This window comes from Passer domesticus, chromosome Z (assembly GCF_036417665.1).
Source record: "Passer domesticus isolate bPasDom1 chromosome Z, bPasDom1.hap1, whole genome shotgun sequence".
Taxonomy (NCBI): domain Eukaryota; kingdom Metazoa; phylum Chordata; class Aves; order Passeriformes; family Passeridae; genus Passer; species Passer domesticus.
In genome coordinates, this window is record NC_087512.1 from 2,860,010 (window position 1) to 2,875,233 (window position 15,224).

The 15,224-nt window shown below is 41.7% G+C and overlaps 1 protein-coding gene across 4 annotated transcripts in view; it reads left to right on the top strand.

Moving 5' to 3' along the window:
- EPG5 (ectopic P-granules 5 autophagy tethering factor) overlaps positions 1 to 14,526 on the top strand; it is a 54,331-nt gene extending 39,805 nt beyond the window's left edge. For 2 of the 4 annotated variants that reach the window (XM_064403016.1, XM_064403017.1), the window contains exons 32-44: positions 400 to 560; positions 671 to 878; positions 1,638 to 1,713; positions 2,551 to 2,654; positions 2,851 to 3,026; positions 3,516 to 3,701; positions 5,184 to 5,393; positions 5,547 to 5,691; positions 6,726 to 6,968; positions 8,400 to 8,619; positions 10,116 to 10,331; positions 11,402 to 11,516; positions 12,599 to 14,526. In XM_064403016.1, the coding sequence (XP_064259086.1) occupies positions 400 to 560; positions 671 to 878; positions 1,638 to 1,713; positions 2,551 to 2,654; positions 2,851 to 3,026; positions 3,516 to 3,701; positions 5,184 to 5,393; positions 5,547 to 5,691; positions 6,726 to 6,968; positions 8,400 to 8,619; positions 10,116 to 10,331; positions 11,402 to 11,516; positions 12,599 to 12,781 (2,243 nt within the window). In that variant the 3' untranslated portion in view covers positions 12,782 to 14,526. The remainder of the gene's footprint in view (positions 1 to 399; positions 561 to 670; positions 879 to 1,637; positions 1,714 to 2,550; positions 2,655 to 2,850; positions 3,027 to 3,515; positions 3,702 to 5,183; positions 5,394 to 5,546; positions 5,692 to 6,725; positions 6,969 to 8,399; positions 8,620 to 10,115; positions 10,332 to 11,401; positions 11,517 to 12,598) is intronic. The other 2 variants (XM_064403018.1, XM_064403019.1) reach the window with 1 other exon arrangement.
- The last annotated feature ends 698 nt before the right edge of the window (positions 14,527 to 15,224 follow it).

Sequence of the window (15,224 nt, forward strand, 5' to 3'; positions counted from 1 at the left end):
GTTAACTGATGCTGAAATTTGCTGAAAATGTCCTGGTTGACATTTGATGCCACCCATATTCTGATGTGCCCCTCAAATGAGAACAAAAGTGCTTCTCTTTGTCAAACCATACCTGCTGAGAGAGCAGCTGTCTCTCAGGGTGTGTTTGCAGTCAGGAGTGTACAAAGTGCCTGGGAAGCTGTCTAAGAAGAGAAACATGTGCCAAAAGGAGATGTTGAGTTGATTATATTTGCAAACTAGAGATGATCTTTCACCCTTAAACTTGGGGCTTTTAAACTCCTACTTCACTTAATTTTACATGAAGCGGGGAGCTCTAATTTCAGCCTTGTTTGACTTGCTTGGAGAAAGGGACTGACATCTTTCTGGTTTTCACAAATGCATTCCCTTCTTCTTCCTAAGGCTCATCAGAGCAACTTCTAAGCCCTGACTGTTGGAAGGCATCACTTCAGGCTTTGGGATGTGATTCATCAGTGACTGAGCAGGGCAGTTTCAAGAAAAGTGATTCTGCTGAAGGTCCTGTGGTGAGGGATGCTGCAAAAACTCTGCTCTCCACAGAACAGGTGGGTGCCTCTTGGGTTTGTTTTTCAGAGGAAACAGATGCTCTCCAGTGACAGATAACACTGCTGTGCAGCCCTTCTGCAGCTCATTCATAGCCTCCTTGTTTTTACAGGTCAGGGAGACAATAGAATGGCTTTCTACATCCTTCTGCAAACTCCGACTGGCCTCGGTGGACTTCAGGACTTTTGGCCTGTTTTCAAAATGGACTCCTTATGTGGCTGCAGTGAACACATTCCTGCAGTATCTCATTAAACGACTGATTGACACTGAGGTTGCTAATTTAGCCCAAGAGCCTGTTGGCAGCAGCAGAATTTTAGCAGGTAATGTCTCTGAAAAGCAAATTACTTAAGAACAGACACCTGATTTCTCCAGTTCTCTCTGTTAAGGGCCATTTAAATATACAGCAAAATCTTCTTACTTTGCATTTGTGCAATAATGATAATATTAAAATACGGATGGGAAATGTTGCGGCTACTTCATGGCCATGTAGGACTTTATGCTTTGTAATATGAAAGGAAACTTTTTTAATATTTGAGCTTGCTTCAAAATTATTTTATGAGGCGATTGTACTTTCTTAAGAAAAATGGAGTCTTTTGCTCTGAGCAAAGGTTTGGAAGGAGACACTACTGAACTTCATCATGCATGATTTAAATCTGGAAAAAGTCAGCTTTTACTTTTTTTTTAAAGTAATTTAAATTTAAATATTAATTAACACATTTTAATACGTGCAGGTTTAAAGTGTGAATTGTTATTGCCCCCACAATCTCTGGTCTGTTATTAAAAGTGTATTAATAAAACATCTTAACAATGCAAAATGCTTATGATGGTTGTTAAAACAGCCCTATTGTTAACTTAAGCTATTATTAAGCATATTGTATTTTAAATTTTTATTTGACCAGAAAGGGCTGATTGAATGGGTGGATTCAATGATCTTAGAGATCTTTTCCAGTCTTGATTATTCTATAATTCTGTGAATGTTAGAATGAGAAACAGATATTATATGCACATTTAGAAAAGTGTAATATGTTCTCTGTTTTTGATTTGAAGGAAAAAAGCAACTTTGTTTTGTTTCCTTTTAGCATTGCAGTCCTTGTACTCAGTCATTGCTGGACTCTTTAAACCATGGATACTGGTCCTGGAGAAAGAAGATGCAAGGTATATATTGCATTTTAAAATTAAATGAATTTTTGCTAAAATAGAGACTTTAGTCCTGTAAGAATGGTTTTCATTATTACCTGTTTTTTAATAATTTGTGACTGTCTTGCCTTCCATTTAAATAGCTCTCACTTTGTAATTTCCTTAATAATTACAGAACTAATTCATGACCTACATTAAATTTTCCAAGGTTTGGATAGAATAATTATTTTAGATATGAGAAAGATCTTGTAATAATGTGAGCAAGGCTTGATTATTTGAAGGGTTCACTCAGTTTTAAAAACACTGAAACTTGAATTCCAGATTCCCGTTTTTTTAGCCTCCATAATATCTATAATACCTGTTTAAAAGAAAACAAAAAAGCTAAACAAATACAACCCCAAACACCAGTGGTATACATAAAGAAACTTCAGGCTAAATGAATGTTGTGATGATCTATTGCCTTGTGTACCTCTGTCTTCACATGAAAAGTTACTTATGTTACTACACATTCAAATTTTGCTTGCTTTCAAAATTGAAAGCTTTTGGAGTTGTGAGTGCAGCCTTCAGCACTGAAGTTAGAAGGTAGTTTGCATTTGGTGAATTATATCATTGAAAAGCTCTGTTGTTTCAACTCTGTTATGAAATATCAAACAAACAAGTTATTTCTGCTTACTCAGTGGATCTTCAGTGGCATAGTGAGCTATGCAGCTCTTCTAAGGAAGAAGATGAGAGTCCCAAAAAGCTGAAACTGGGAGGACTGCTGATACCTGTACTTCACTGCTCTAGAGTATTTAAATTGCAAATATTTATGCTCAGGTAACTGAACACTGAAATTTGTGTTATGATTCTTTTCAGTAGCCAGCCCTGCTACCCTTGGCTGGAGAGTGACACTCCTGTAGCCTCCACCATGGTCTGTCTGTTTGCAGATTGCGTCAAGCTTTTGCATGAGAGCTTCAAAGGTGAGCATGAAAGCCTCAGCCTTCCCACTTGTTGGTTTGGAGGAAAAAAATACTGAAGATTAGTGTGCATTTTTTTCTTTGAGTGTCTTTTAGTGTAACTTACAAGTTTTTAATCTTCAAAAATAGACTTTCTTCTGTAATCAAGTTTTATTGAATTTTTTTCTGTTGTTAATTCAGCCATTTTCTTTGATTCTAGAAAAGCTGTTGCCAAGCCACCATGGGGCTCTCTGGTTACACCTAATGCATTACTGTGAGTGTTGCACAGCCCCCAAAATGCCAGAGTTTATTCTCTATGCTTTCCACACTGAGTTCAGAAGGCTTCCATGGAAGGAAATGCATCCAGACCAGATGCTTATGGAAGAGTTCTTTAAGGTGAGTTTGTGGCATCTGTTGAATTAAGTTCATGGTCAGTGCTGCCCTTGAAAATAGCTGGAGAGCAGGAGGCAGTTCTATTAGAAAGCAGGCTTTCTAATACAAAAACATTTGGTTTTAGCATTCACAGCTGCTCAGCTTGAGATGGATTTTTGTGAAGGAGTGCTTTTGAGTCTTAGACAAAGTTGTGGATAGCTGTACAGCTCCCTCTTTGTTGATCTGCTGGAGTGTCTCCTTTTTTGTTTATGTATTTAATATTTTTAGTTAGATTTAATATATTTTGCTATTGCCATGTTTTTCTAACTTCCAAGTCGTCTGAGACAAGGTAAAACTGCAAGATGGGGAACAAAATGATGGAGAAAAGACATTTGTCTACTCCTCTGCTGACCTAAAGTGCTACTGTAGATTTACAGTTGGCTAAGGAACTGCAAAAATATAAAAGTACTTATGTCTTGCATCATTTTATGCGTGTCTGTTTCTCCTTCCTAGATTGAAAGAGGCAGCCCCAAGAGTTGTTTCTTGTTCTTGGGTTATGTTTTATGTGAAGTAAACTGGGTCAGTGTCCTCTCTGATGCCTGGAATCCCAACCCTCACCCTCAGACTCACAGCATGATTGTCTGTTTGCTGTACATGATGGTCCTGCTGGCAAAGGAGGAGCAGCTTATAGGCGAAGAGGTAATTTTTGTGGAGGTTCATACCCTTCTCTTAAAAGAAAAATAATCCTTTACTAGGAAGGGCATAAGATGTTGTGACTAAATCCAGTTCATTGCTTCTGGAGAACTCTTCAGAGGGTCTTGATCATCTTGAAAAGTCCCATTTCACACCTGTCAGCTTTCTACCACTTGCAGAATCTTCTGCTCTCCATTTCCTCTGAGGCATTACAAGGTGCTGCACCAAGATGTCACTGGCGGCCTTTGACCATGATTGTATTTCAGTTTAGGAAAATTACCAGCGTTCGTGTGCTTTGACCTGAATGTGTTTGCTTATCAGAAGCTTCTCAAGCTTCAGAAGATAGCTGTTTGCACACAGTGTGAGTCAGCCTCAGGAATTCCCACCTTCCCTCCAGCAGTCTGTTAAACTGACCCACTGTCAGGAGGTTTTTGCCTCCCAGAGCACTTCTGTGACACCTTGATCTAAATCTCAAACTTTCTCAACCCTGTGTTCCAGGGCACGAGCAACCTGAGGAGTACTTTTTGTACCAGTGTCACATTCTTGTAGAAGTAGGGTAATTTGGGTTGGTTCTGGATTGTCCCCTCAATTTCAGTATTTGTTCATTCTAAAACCTGTAGAAACACAGAATAGGATATGGAATATCCTTAGCTGGAAGTAATCATCCAGTCCAGCCCCTGGCCCTGCACAGACAACCCAACAATCCCATCCTGTGCATCCCTGGCAGTGCTGTCCAAGCATTCCCGGAGCTTTGGCAGCCTCGGGGCCATGCCCTTTCCCTGAGGAGCCTGGGCAGTGCCAGCACCCTCTGGAGAAGAGCTTTTCCCTGATACTCAGTCTAAACTTCTAACAAAGTTCCATACCAGCTGGTGTTTCTCTGTGGGGGCTCTTTTTCACTGCAGTTGTTTAAGAATAGATGGGAACTGCTCATAGACAGAGAGACTTTTACATCTGCTGACTTGCACTGCCTGTGTGAGCTGTGGGGCTGCTGTGCTGTTCAGGGTGGTATTTATGAGAATAACAGCATGAGGAGTCCCCAGGTTGGTGGATGACTCAATAAATGGAAAATGAGGGACACAGTTTCTCCTGTGAACTTGCATTAATGTATTTTCAAAAACAATAGATTAACGCCTCTTTTTAACATGTACTGAAGTGACTTTAACTTGATGGGTCTCCATTTATTCCTAGCTGTCTTTACAGGTTTACATGTCAAATCTTAACATTTTTCACTGACTTCAGTTGTGCTGCTGCAACAGTCTGAATACAGTTCTGCAAGTGTTGGAGATGAAGTACATGTGTTAGCTTACTGCTTGAATAAGGAATTGCTTTTCAGACAGACTCCCTAAGGTCATCTGTTTCTGTGGGTTTTCAGCTCCATCTCCTTCAAATTCTCTAAAGCCAGAGCTTCCTTCCAATATTGAGTACTGTGAGTATGAATTGAAAACTGCAAAGAAGGTGCAGCTTAAACTATTGTCTTTAAATCTGCAGGAATCTCCACTCATAAATCTTCTTGGACAGACCACCTCCCTTCCTTGGCAGCTTGTGGGCATTTCATCCTATGAAAGCATCATCAGCTACTGCAACAGTCACTACCCTCCCTCTGTTATCCTTGCTAAGGATGCTGGAGCTGAACTGATTGTGAAGCTCCTGAAAATCTCAGCAGGCTTTGGGGCATCTTCAGATAGTCACATCCACCTTGTGAGTTGAACTAGTTTTGAAGCATCTCCTTGCTGTTCTTGGCTTTTGTGAAATTCTGCTTGTTTATATTACAGAATATGGAAAGACTTCTAGGTGTGATTTTTCTCTTTTTAAATTTTTTTGTCCCTAATTGATTTTAATTTTGTTTGACAGGATGCAACGCTGAAGTGCCGAGTGTACATTCGCCAGGTGGTTCAGTTCCTCAGCACCTTAGAACAAAGTGGAAAGATAACCCTTGCAGTTTTGGAACAAGAAATGGCCAAGTTGCTAGATGATGTAGTCATCTTTAATCCCCCAGGTTTGTGTTGAGGAAATGGCAAATTACTTGAAAGCTGTCAAAATCCTTTATTCCTTGGAATGGATTGGTGAACATCTGTGACGATTTAATTATTTACATGACTGTCACCTCTCCCTTATGGGCAGCAGGGCATGGTGCTTTGGTCATGGATACATAGGTGGTGTATTAGCACAAAGCAAAAATATGCATCTTGCCCTATAGAGCTGTCAGGAGTGACAGAACCAACATTAAAAACAGGGGTTAAGTTTGTGAGTAAAACTGGCTGACATATAGGAGCTTGAGCGATTTGTTTCTTTGTCATCTGGTGGTTTGGCGTTTTTTAAAAATTTTTATTTTACTTCTCATTTACCTCTTTTTTAAAGGGAAGAGTGGCACAAATCCATTCTCCTGGTCCTGAGGGATTAGGAGCAATGGGTACAAACTGAAAGTGGGGAAGATTGTTAGGTATTAGGAAGAAATTGTTACTGTGAGGGTGGTGGTACACTGGCACAGGTTGCCCAGGAAGTTGGGGATGCCTCAACCTTGGCAGTGCTTCAGGCCACATTGGGTAAGGCCTAGAGCAATCTGATCTAGTGGAAGTGGGACTTTAAATATCATCTATGTTCCAACCCTCCTCTATGGCAGGAGGGTTGGAACCTAGATGATATTTAAGGTCCCTTCCAACCCTTAATATTCTATGATTCTGTGACTCAGAAATGGTTCCAAATTGTAAAACCAGGAAAACTTGACAGTGCTGAAGTAGAAGAGGTATACTGATGTGCCATAGTGATATAACACATCCAGACATCCAGGATTGTGTGTTGAGGTCATTTAGGTCTCATTTTTAGTACTAGTACCATCCTGGGGGTACCTCTGTCAGTCTGTGAGTTCAGGTGAAATCCGTGTCTCACTGTACGCCACAGAAATTGTTGTGAGGGGTCATGTCTCTTCCTGCCCATGGCTGTGTAATGAGGAAGAGTTTTTTCCCAGTGCTGAAGCTGCATCTGGGTTCCAGTGTCTTTCCCTGAAAGGTCTCTCTGTTTCCTGCCTCGCAGACATGGATCTGCAGACGCGTCACCTGGCCCTCAGCAGCCTGTTCACGGAGACGCTGATGATGCTGAACAACTCCAGCATCACCACGGCCGAGTCCCTGCGGGGCAGCCTGCGCAGGTGGATCGACAGCAGGGTGCAGGGGCTGCTGGCCATGCCCCTCCTCACGGCTGCCTGCCACAGCCTGGCCTCCGTGCGCCACATGGCCGAGACCACCGAGGCCTGCATCACCTCCTACTTCAGCAAAGGTACCAGCCTGTGTCTGTCCCACAGCTCCTGGGTACTCTGGGGTTGTGGGATTTGTAGAGAGTTCTCTCATAGTGTGTGGGCCTGCTGTGTGTGCAAACTTTGAGACAAGAAATGCTGACTTAGAGTTGCCATGGAATAGGACAGACATTGCTGAGAGAGAAAGAGCAAGAAACAAGTTTCGAAGGATGGCCTTGCAAATAAGACTGGATACTTTGGAGAAATAGAGCTATGAAAGATGCATTGTAGTAGAGCCCACGAGGGGTAATTTTAGATGATTGGCTTTAAGGCATCTACAGCATGGTGTGGCAAAAAGTGAGAGGCCAAGAAACACTTACTGTAATTAAAAAATCGTTGGCTTCTGATTGTGATGGCATGGATTATATTTGTATTGTCTCACCCTTCACATGAGACTGAAAATGGAATAAAAGTTTTTAAAATGCCTTTCAGTTTCCCCATCTCTGGGTCAGAAAAGGGCGAAATCTGACATGGGATGCCACTGAGCACAAATTTTCTGGAATTATGGACTGGTTTGGCTTGGAAGGGTCATTAAAGATCACCTTGTTCCAGCCTCTTTGCCACAGGGAATTGGCTTCACACTGTTTCAAGGGTAGATGCAGTATCAGAGACAAGTACTTCCCTTTCAGAATTGGGAGGCCCTGGCACAGGTTTCCCAGAGAAGCTATGGCTTCTCCATCCCTGAAGTGTCCAAGGCCAGGCTGGATGGGGTTTGTAGCAACCTGGGATAGTGGAAAGCATCCCTGCCTGTGGAAGGAGATAGTATAAGATGGTCTTCTATGTTCCTTCTAACCCAAACCATTCTGGGATTTTGTGACTGTGGTTTGGGTCTTACAGCTGCCCTAATTGTGTGTTTTCCTAATATCCATACCTGTCTCTGTGAAAAGTGATTTGTTCTTGTAGTGTTGCCATTTTTCCAGATAAAGTGGTTTTGTAAAAAAAAATCACCCCAGGAGAACTGAAGACATTTTTTTCCCCTTCTCTGGTGTTCTGTAAGCTAATTTAAGAAAAAAACACTCCAGTTTGGTAAAACTCTGAAAGTGTGGTGTTCATGATTTTTTTTTCCTTTACTTCTTCGTTCTGTTTACGTAATCCTTGTGGAACTACATTTTTGTTTCTTTCACTGTGTGGAAGATTTCAGTACACCTGAGGGAAATACTTCTAATTCCATTGCAAAAAGGTTCAAATTTTAGTCCTGGCTGAATGCTGGGAAAATACCTCACTTTGACCTCAAGGAGGTGTCCTTTGATAATGGAATTCTTCTGTTCTCTCCATCAGAACTGCATGACATGCTGATTACCTGAAAAACAGCTTAACCAACCCAGATTCTCTTAACTAGTAGTCCTGGTTTTTAGGTTTTATCAAGTGCTGCTTTCTCACATGCTTTCTGTTCTATCCTTCTTCTTTCTTCAAAGATTCCCCTCACCACCAGGAGTTAGGCTGGGGCCCTATACTTGCTTCCCTCCAAGTTCCTGAGCTAACCATGGAAGAATTCCTGCAGGAGTGCCTGTCTTTAGGAAGTTACTTGACACTCTATGTCTACCTGCTGCAATGCCTGAACACTGACCAAACCCTTGCCAATGAAATGAAAATTCTGCTGACCATCAGCAAATGGCTGGAGCAAGTGTACCCCAGGTATGAAACTTGGAGATTCTGAATGTGCCTGGACTTTTGGATTATTATTATTGTTATTTAGATTAAAGTTTATTTAGGGTTGTATAGCTGGTATAATTAGGTAGCCCTGGTTAATTAAGTTAATTTCAACAGAATGCTGGATGAAATTGCCTGTCTTTCTATATCTGCTAATACAGAGTCTGCCCACCTGCAGTGCCAACTGAAAGTAGTTGTGGTAGTTAAATGGAAGAAAGAATTTAATCTGCTAGAAAATGAGTGAGCTTCAGTCATTTTTCAGTCAGATGAGCTTGGTTGCAATGACAGCCAGGATTTGTGCTCAGATAAAATGACTCAAAGCAAACCCTGAATGATTCTGGGTTACACTTCCCAGCGTGTCCACAAGGTGGGATGAGTTATGTGCTGAATATTCAGTCTGGCACTCTGAGAGACCTGGTGTTGGAAGCTGCTGGATGGGGACTGTGCAGCAGCTCTGAACCAAACCTGGAGCCAGTGCATGACAGGATGCTCAGGGTTAGCAGCCTCTTAGATATCTTAGATAAGTGGGTTCTGAGGGGAAAGGATGCATAGCTTTGGGGTAAAAATGAAAATATTTAATGCATGTAGCAATGGTAATTAGAGTTGCTCCTGATATTGCCAGGATTTAGCAAACCTGATTATTGTTTTCCCATGTTAATGTTCATATTTTCTGTAAAAGAACAATTTGGAAAAATGTATGTTCCCACTGTTTCTTGAAATACAAAAAAAATACTTTCACCATAGTAGGTACTGTAGTAATTTCATTGCCAAGGCATGAAGGAGACAGCAAAGCCACCACATAAAGCAGACTAAACCTTGCTCTAAACATCAGATCTGAGATTGCCTGTGATGGGAAATGACTGGGAGGAGTAATGTGAGGGTAGTCTGATGCTTGAGAAAACTCATGATGGTGCTTTATGTGGAAAATCTGAGGTTGTTAACTTAAACTGCCAGCTGTTTGGGGAAAGATTAAAAATAGCATAGGGGGAACTGCACTTTGGGCTCTACTCAACAAAAAGCTTCAATGTTTCCTTTTCTCAAGGATCATACTAAACATCTAAGTTGTTGTGGTAACAACATCCAGTGCTTCCTAAAGCGTTTTATTGGTAAGTAAAGAAAAGAACAAACGAGTAGAGATACAGCTTCATTCCTTTTGTGCCAAGTCTTAGGCAAGTTTAAATCCACTTACGACTGCAGTATCATTCATTTCCAGTTGTAAAGCTTAAAAGGAAGCACTGTTCTTTGTCCAGGCCCTTAAAACCTGCTAGCTGGTGGATCAAATCCATAACAGTAGCAGTCACAGCAGTATAATTACTGGTGGGGTACAGTTATGCTATCCTCATGTGATAAAATTAGCTGTTATTAATTAACAAGCTGAATTCTTCATGGACCTAATGAGGAGGGGAATAAACTTCTTAACCTATGCTCTGACTCTTAAATTTTTATTTTCTCTTACGTTTTTCTTTAAATTTTACCTAAAGCTCAGCAAAGGAAGAGGCAAAGCTGTTTCTCTGGTGGCATAAAGCCATGCAGCTGTCCTTGGTGCAGCTGGAGCAAGATGACCCCGTTCTGGTTGAATCTGTCATCAGGACCCTGCTGTCCATCCAGGCCCGGCAGAGCCAGCTGGCTGAAGAGAGACTCACTTCTGGAATACTTGGTGCTATTGGGTTGGGCAGGAGGTCTCCTTTGTCACCCAGGTGAGGGCTGGAGCTGTGGTGGATTAATTGGTTTGAGGCATGGTATTTAAAAACCTGCAGTCTGGGTCTAGCATGCCCGGTCTGGGTCCAGTGTAGTGTTAAAAGGGGATCAGAATCCACATTTCCCCCAGATCTGTAATGTTCTTTGGGTCTGTCACAGAAACAGCACAGTGAGTGTGTTAAGCAGCTTAAGAAGCAAGTATGAACCTCTGCAAAGGTTGTGGTGGGAAAGGAAAGAAAATGCAGTTCTAAATCTGACTTAATGCCCCCCTCAAGCAAAGTTTGTGTGTTAGAGGAAGGTACTTCCACCTGATCTATAGAAAACTAATTCAGTTGATTCCCAAGATTTTGTATTAAAACAGACACATTGGAATTTCTGTCCTAACCTTGAGGTATTGGAAATGTTAAGAGATGTGCAAAGGAGCGTTGTGATTCACTCTACTTTCTAAACAGAGACACCAAGTTTGATTGTTAGCTGTCAAAATCAAGTTCACTCTGGAAAGAATACTGAGGGAAAACCCCATAAATGTTTCTGGAACAGCAATTCAACGCTGCACCTAAGCATAACTTCATGTTTTTAAAGACCTTCTGGGATGCATTGCTGTTCAAATTGCCCTGAATTCTTGGTGTCTTTCAACTCGTCCCTTGATTTGGGTGATAGTAATGTTTTACATTCTGTCACCTGAGGAGTATTTCAGCTAGGCTTGAAACAGATGCAGTGTTTCCTGTAAAGGTATTACTTCATCTCCTAGTATGTGTTGTGTCCTATTGTGTGTATACCCAGAGAAGCTGGGATCCCTTTCCACCCCTGGAAGTGTTAAAGGCCAGGTTGGACAGGGCATGGAGCCGCTGGTCTTGTGGAAGGGGGTGGAACAAGACAAGCTTTAAGGTCCCTTCCAACCCAAACCATTCTGGGATTCTGTGAGACTGAAGTGGTTTCTGATGCATTGGAATAGCTCCTCTCTTAGTTCCTCATGCAAGAGGTGCCCCGGGGGTAGCTCCTACAGTTTTTCTGCTGCTGAGGCTGGCAGATCTGGTGTCACCCTGCCCCTCGGTGCTCTCCCGTGCAGGTTCCGCGTGGTTGCCCGCAGTTTCTCCGCCTTCCTCCTGGTGCAGATCCCTGCGGAGAGCCAGGTGCGCCTCAAGGCCGGCTCGGAGCCCAGGCTGTCTCAGAAGGCTCAGCAGGTGAGATGTGCCCATCTCTGGCTGCTTGACGTGCCCCTCTCTGCGTGCTTGTTTAGCTTTTGTTGTGAATTTTGTAAGAGTCACTGCAAGCATTTCTTCAAGGTGAATCCTGCTTTCACCTTGTTGCTCCACTTCGGCAGCAGGACTGTGTGTTTGACTCTGTCCTAAAGGTGATCCTGGGTAAAACTTTATATGGTGCTCTGTGTTAATATGAAGAATTCATTATTTTTCAAAAATTCATTTTTGAATCTTACACATTTAAAAGGGGCAGATTGAACTTATGTCTGTAAAGCCCGACTCAGAGAGTTTGGAGCATAGCAGGTAGAAGGAATTTAAAGCAAACAGGAAAAAACAGTGCTGCTCTGGTTTGCATTGCTTTTCAGTGATAAAAGCAGGGCTACACTCATGCTGACATTTGTTTATGTGAGGTCAGGGCTTAAAAGGCCTGTGACAAATAAACATTCCCCCTTTAGCATGTGCCCTGACCATGGTGTTCTTTCAGTAAGCGCCTGAGAAGAGGAAGGAGGAGTTGGTTAGAAACCAAAGTAAAGTAGCTTGGTACAGCTTGTTTCTCTAAGAAAAGAACAAAACTTGTTCAGAAATATTTTCTACATTTGCTCTTGCTAGTGCTATCAACAGACTTCTCTACATACAATTTTTAACTTGACAGTTAATATCTAACTTTAATACTATTAATGGGAGCAAAACAATACTTTCATGAAAGTCAGTATATTCATAAGAACAACCTAAAGTGAAGGTTTAAGTGTTTTGCAGCTTGTAGTTTGACATAATTTCTGTGAAACCGTGTCTTGAATTCATGAAGTAGATATTTGACAATATTTGGGTTACAGAATCCTAGGAAGCAATGATAGGACAGTTTTTGTGTTGATCTTGGGGAAAGAACAGCTTGAAAAATACAAGTTGACTTGAAACAGTGTTAGGAGATGGCAGTTTGCAACTGTTTTGTTGTGAGTACTCTGTGTTCTGTAGTAGGTGAGGATCCTTTAGGGGAATTGTGCAGATGGTGTTGTGTTATGGACCAAAATACACAAAACTAACAGAATTTTCCCTTTCCCCCGCAGGCACTGAGTGCTCTCGAAGCCATGTCATCCAACAAACAGTACATGGATTACCAGGAGCAGCTCTCCCAGGCCTGTCTGTTCATCAAGCACCCTGAGCACTGCCTTCAGGATGGCAATAACCTCCTGTCCCTCCTGGTGAACACGCTGTACCCAGAAGTGCATTTTTTGGACAGCATTCGGTAGCAGTGGTGGGGCTGGCAGTGGCTCTGGTTTACAAACAGTGTCCTTATTGCACAAATGATTTTTACCTTCAGAGTTCCACTTTAATTAAGTCAGACCTGTGAATAAGAACAACTGCACACTGTCAAGTTTTCTCCACTTCAAAGTTTTCTTGCTTTCCATTTGATTTTTAGGCCTGTGGAATTGCTTAATGGTTTGCATTTTGGGGCTTTTGTTTTGGCTTTTTTTTTTTTTTTGACTGAAAGCACTTGAATATCTTCTGTGTGTGGTGTCCTTTGGAGAGAAGGGTGCCTGGGGATAGGTGTACAAATCACTAGTCAGCACAGCTCATCCTGTAGTGTCTGAAGTTTTTGCTTGGTGCCTTTTTTAATTTTCCAGTGTGTCATCATTCAGGCCAGTTCAAAAGTGAGTGGAGGATTGTGTGTAAAAGAGGTTTGACTTTCTTAACCAGGGTACCTCTGAGTCTTACCTGATGAGTGTGTGTGTCTAGCAATTTTTGTGAAATCCCTGTATTTGAAAGGATGGTATTTTAAATCTTGACTTTTTTGCTATCCCACAGAAATCCGTAGTTTAGAGCATGCCTACAATCTTTACCCACTTCTGTAAATATCAGCACAAATGGGAACTAAGAACATTGTTTTTTCCTGTTTTCTAAATATAGTGTGTCTGCATCTGTATTGCTTGATTAAATGCAAGTAACTTCAAGCCAAGTTCAAGGGGATTTAAGTCCAGAGACATATTTTCTGGATCTCCAGTGTCTGAGAGGGGAACAGTCAGTTACGATCATGTTAAATAGGATTCCTTAATTCCTAAGTCAGGTTGTTTAGGAAAAGTTTAACAACCACCACTTAAGCTTATTTTCTTCTGCCTGGCTGGACATGATATGACAAGATTTTAGATGACACTGTGAAGAGGCATTTTCGTTGCATTCAGTTTGTTGATCACTTGTTAAAATTCTGTTGCCAAAGCATGAACCATGAGCCTGTAAATCTGTTGTTTCAGCTGAATGATCACTGGTTTTGTTGCCTTGTGTGATCACAGGATGCACTTTTGTTTAGGAAAAGCAGAAGGCGAATTTTTCCTGGTGCTTCTTTGATGTCCCTTTAATCACTGATCTGTTCCAAGGTCCTGCAGTCCCAGTCCCTACAGCTCTGTGAAGGAACTGATCACTTTTTCTCTTCCTCCATTAATTGTGCCTTTGTGTTTTTTGACATGGTTGCACGTTAAAACATGAGTTCTGGTCAATAGGGGATAGAAATGTGCTACCTACTGGTCAATGATGCTTTGAGCTGTTGCTCTTAAACCATGGTTCTGGTGCTAGAGGACAGATCACCTTTTCCTTCTTGGCAGATTCTGCTAATTATGCCAGCTGGGTCATTAGATCACCGTCATTTTAATGTGGTCTTAGAGTTCTTTGCTCTATCTGCGAGCCTATAAATAAATATATATATGTACATCCCTCTGTATAGTAACCAGATACCAATGCAGCATGGTTTTTAACAGACTCTTTTGGAAAATTCATGTCTGGAATTCATTCTGCTGCTTTTCCCCCCAAAGACTTAAAAGCACTGGGTTTATTAGGTTAAATGTTATTGATCAGTTGCATATAAATGTGAAGAAGTCAGAAGTACGTGTTTGACATGCACTTTCAAAATGAAGAATTGTTTCAGCTGTTGAGTTTTTACAAATGTTGTATTTATAACATGCTCTGTCTGCAAAGACCATGCAAAATAAAAACGGAAAATCAAGCAGTTGGTGACAGACACTGTGATATTTTCACCTTGGTAGAAGGATCCACATCAGACCACACATAATTGCTCATGTGCCCCCTGCAGATCAGTCTTGTGCCTTCATGATCAGCGTGGCAGTGGCTGAAGTCTGGACCTGTATTGCAGTTCTCTGTGCACACGTGAACTCCAGAGCCTGGGGCCTTGTTTTCCAAGTGGTGCCCAACTGATTGAGTTTTCATTCCTTCTAGTTTTACTGGAAGGGCTTTGCCATTCCCTGCGTCTCCCAGATGAGTTCAATACCAGAAGCATCCTGGTGGGTGCACTGCTGTGTTTTGTCCCTCCAGTTTATACTGGTTTGAGTGGGTGTTTGAGTCTCCCATGAGGACCAGGGGGAACTAGTTGGTTTTGGGACACGAGGTCTGATGCTTCTATTTGGACCCAAACTACTTGAATTAAAGAAGTAACTTTTTTAGAGAAAAATTCAGAAAGCCAAGCCTAAATCCCATGCACAGGAGAAGTGAGTTCTCATTACTGTTATGTCTGTAAATCATAAGGGCTCAGAAATCCAATTCAGTTTGTCCAACTGCTATCTCTGAGATATCTTTCCTCTGTGACACCTGTGAAACTGAGCTTACAGGTCTGTGACTACACTGTCTGCTGTAGTCACTGTCTGCTGTTCCCTTTTCTCTTTGCATCTCTTATTTTTTATTAAATCT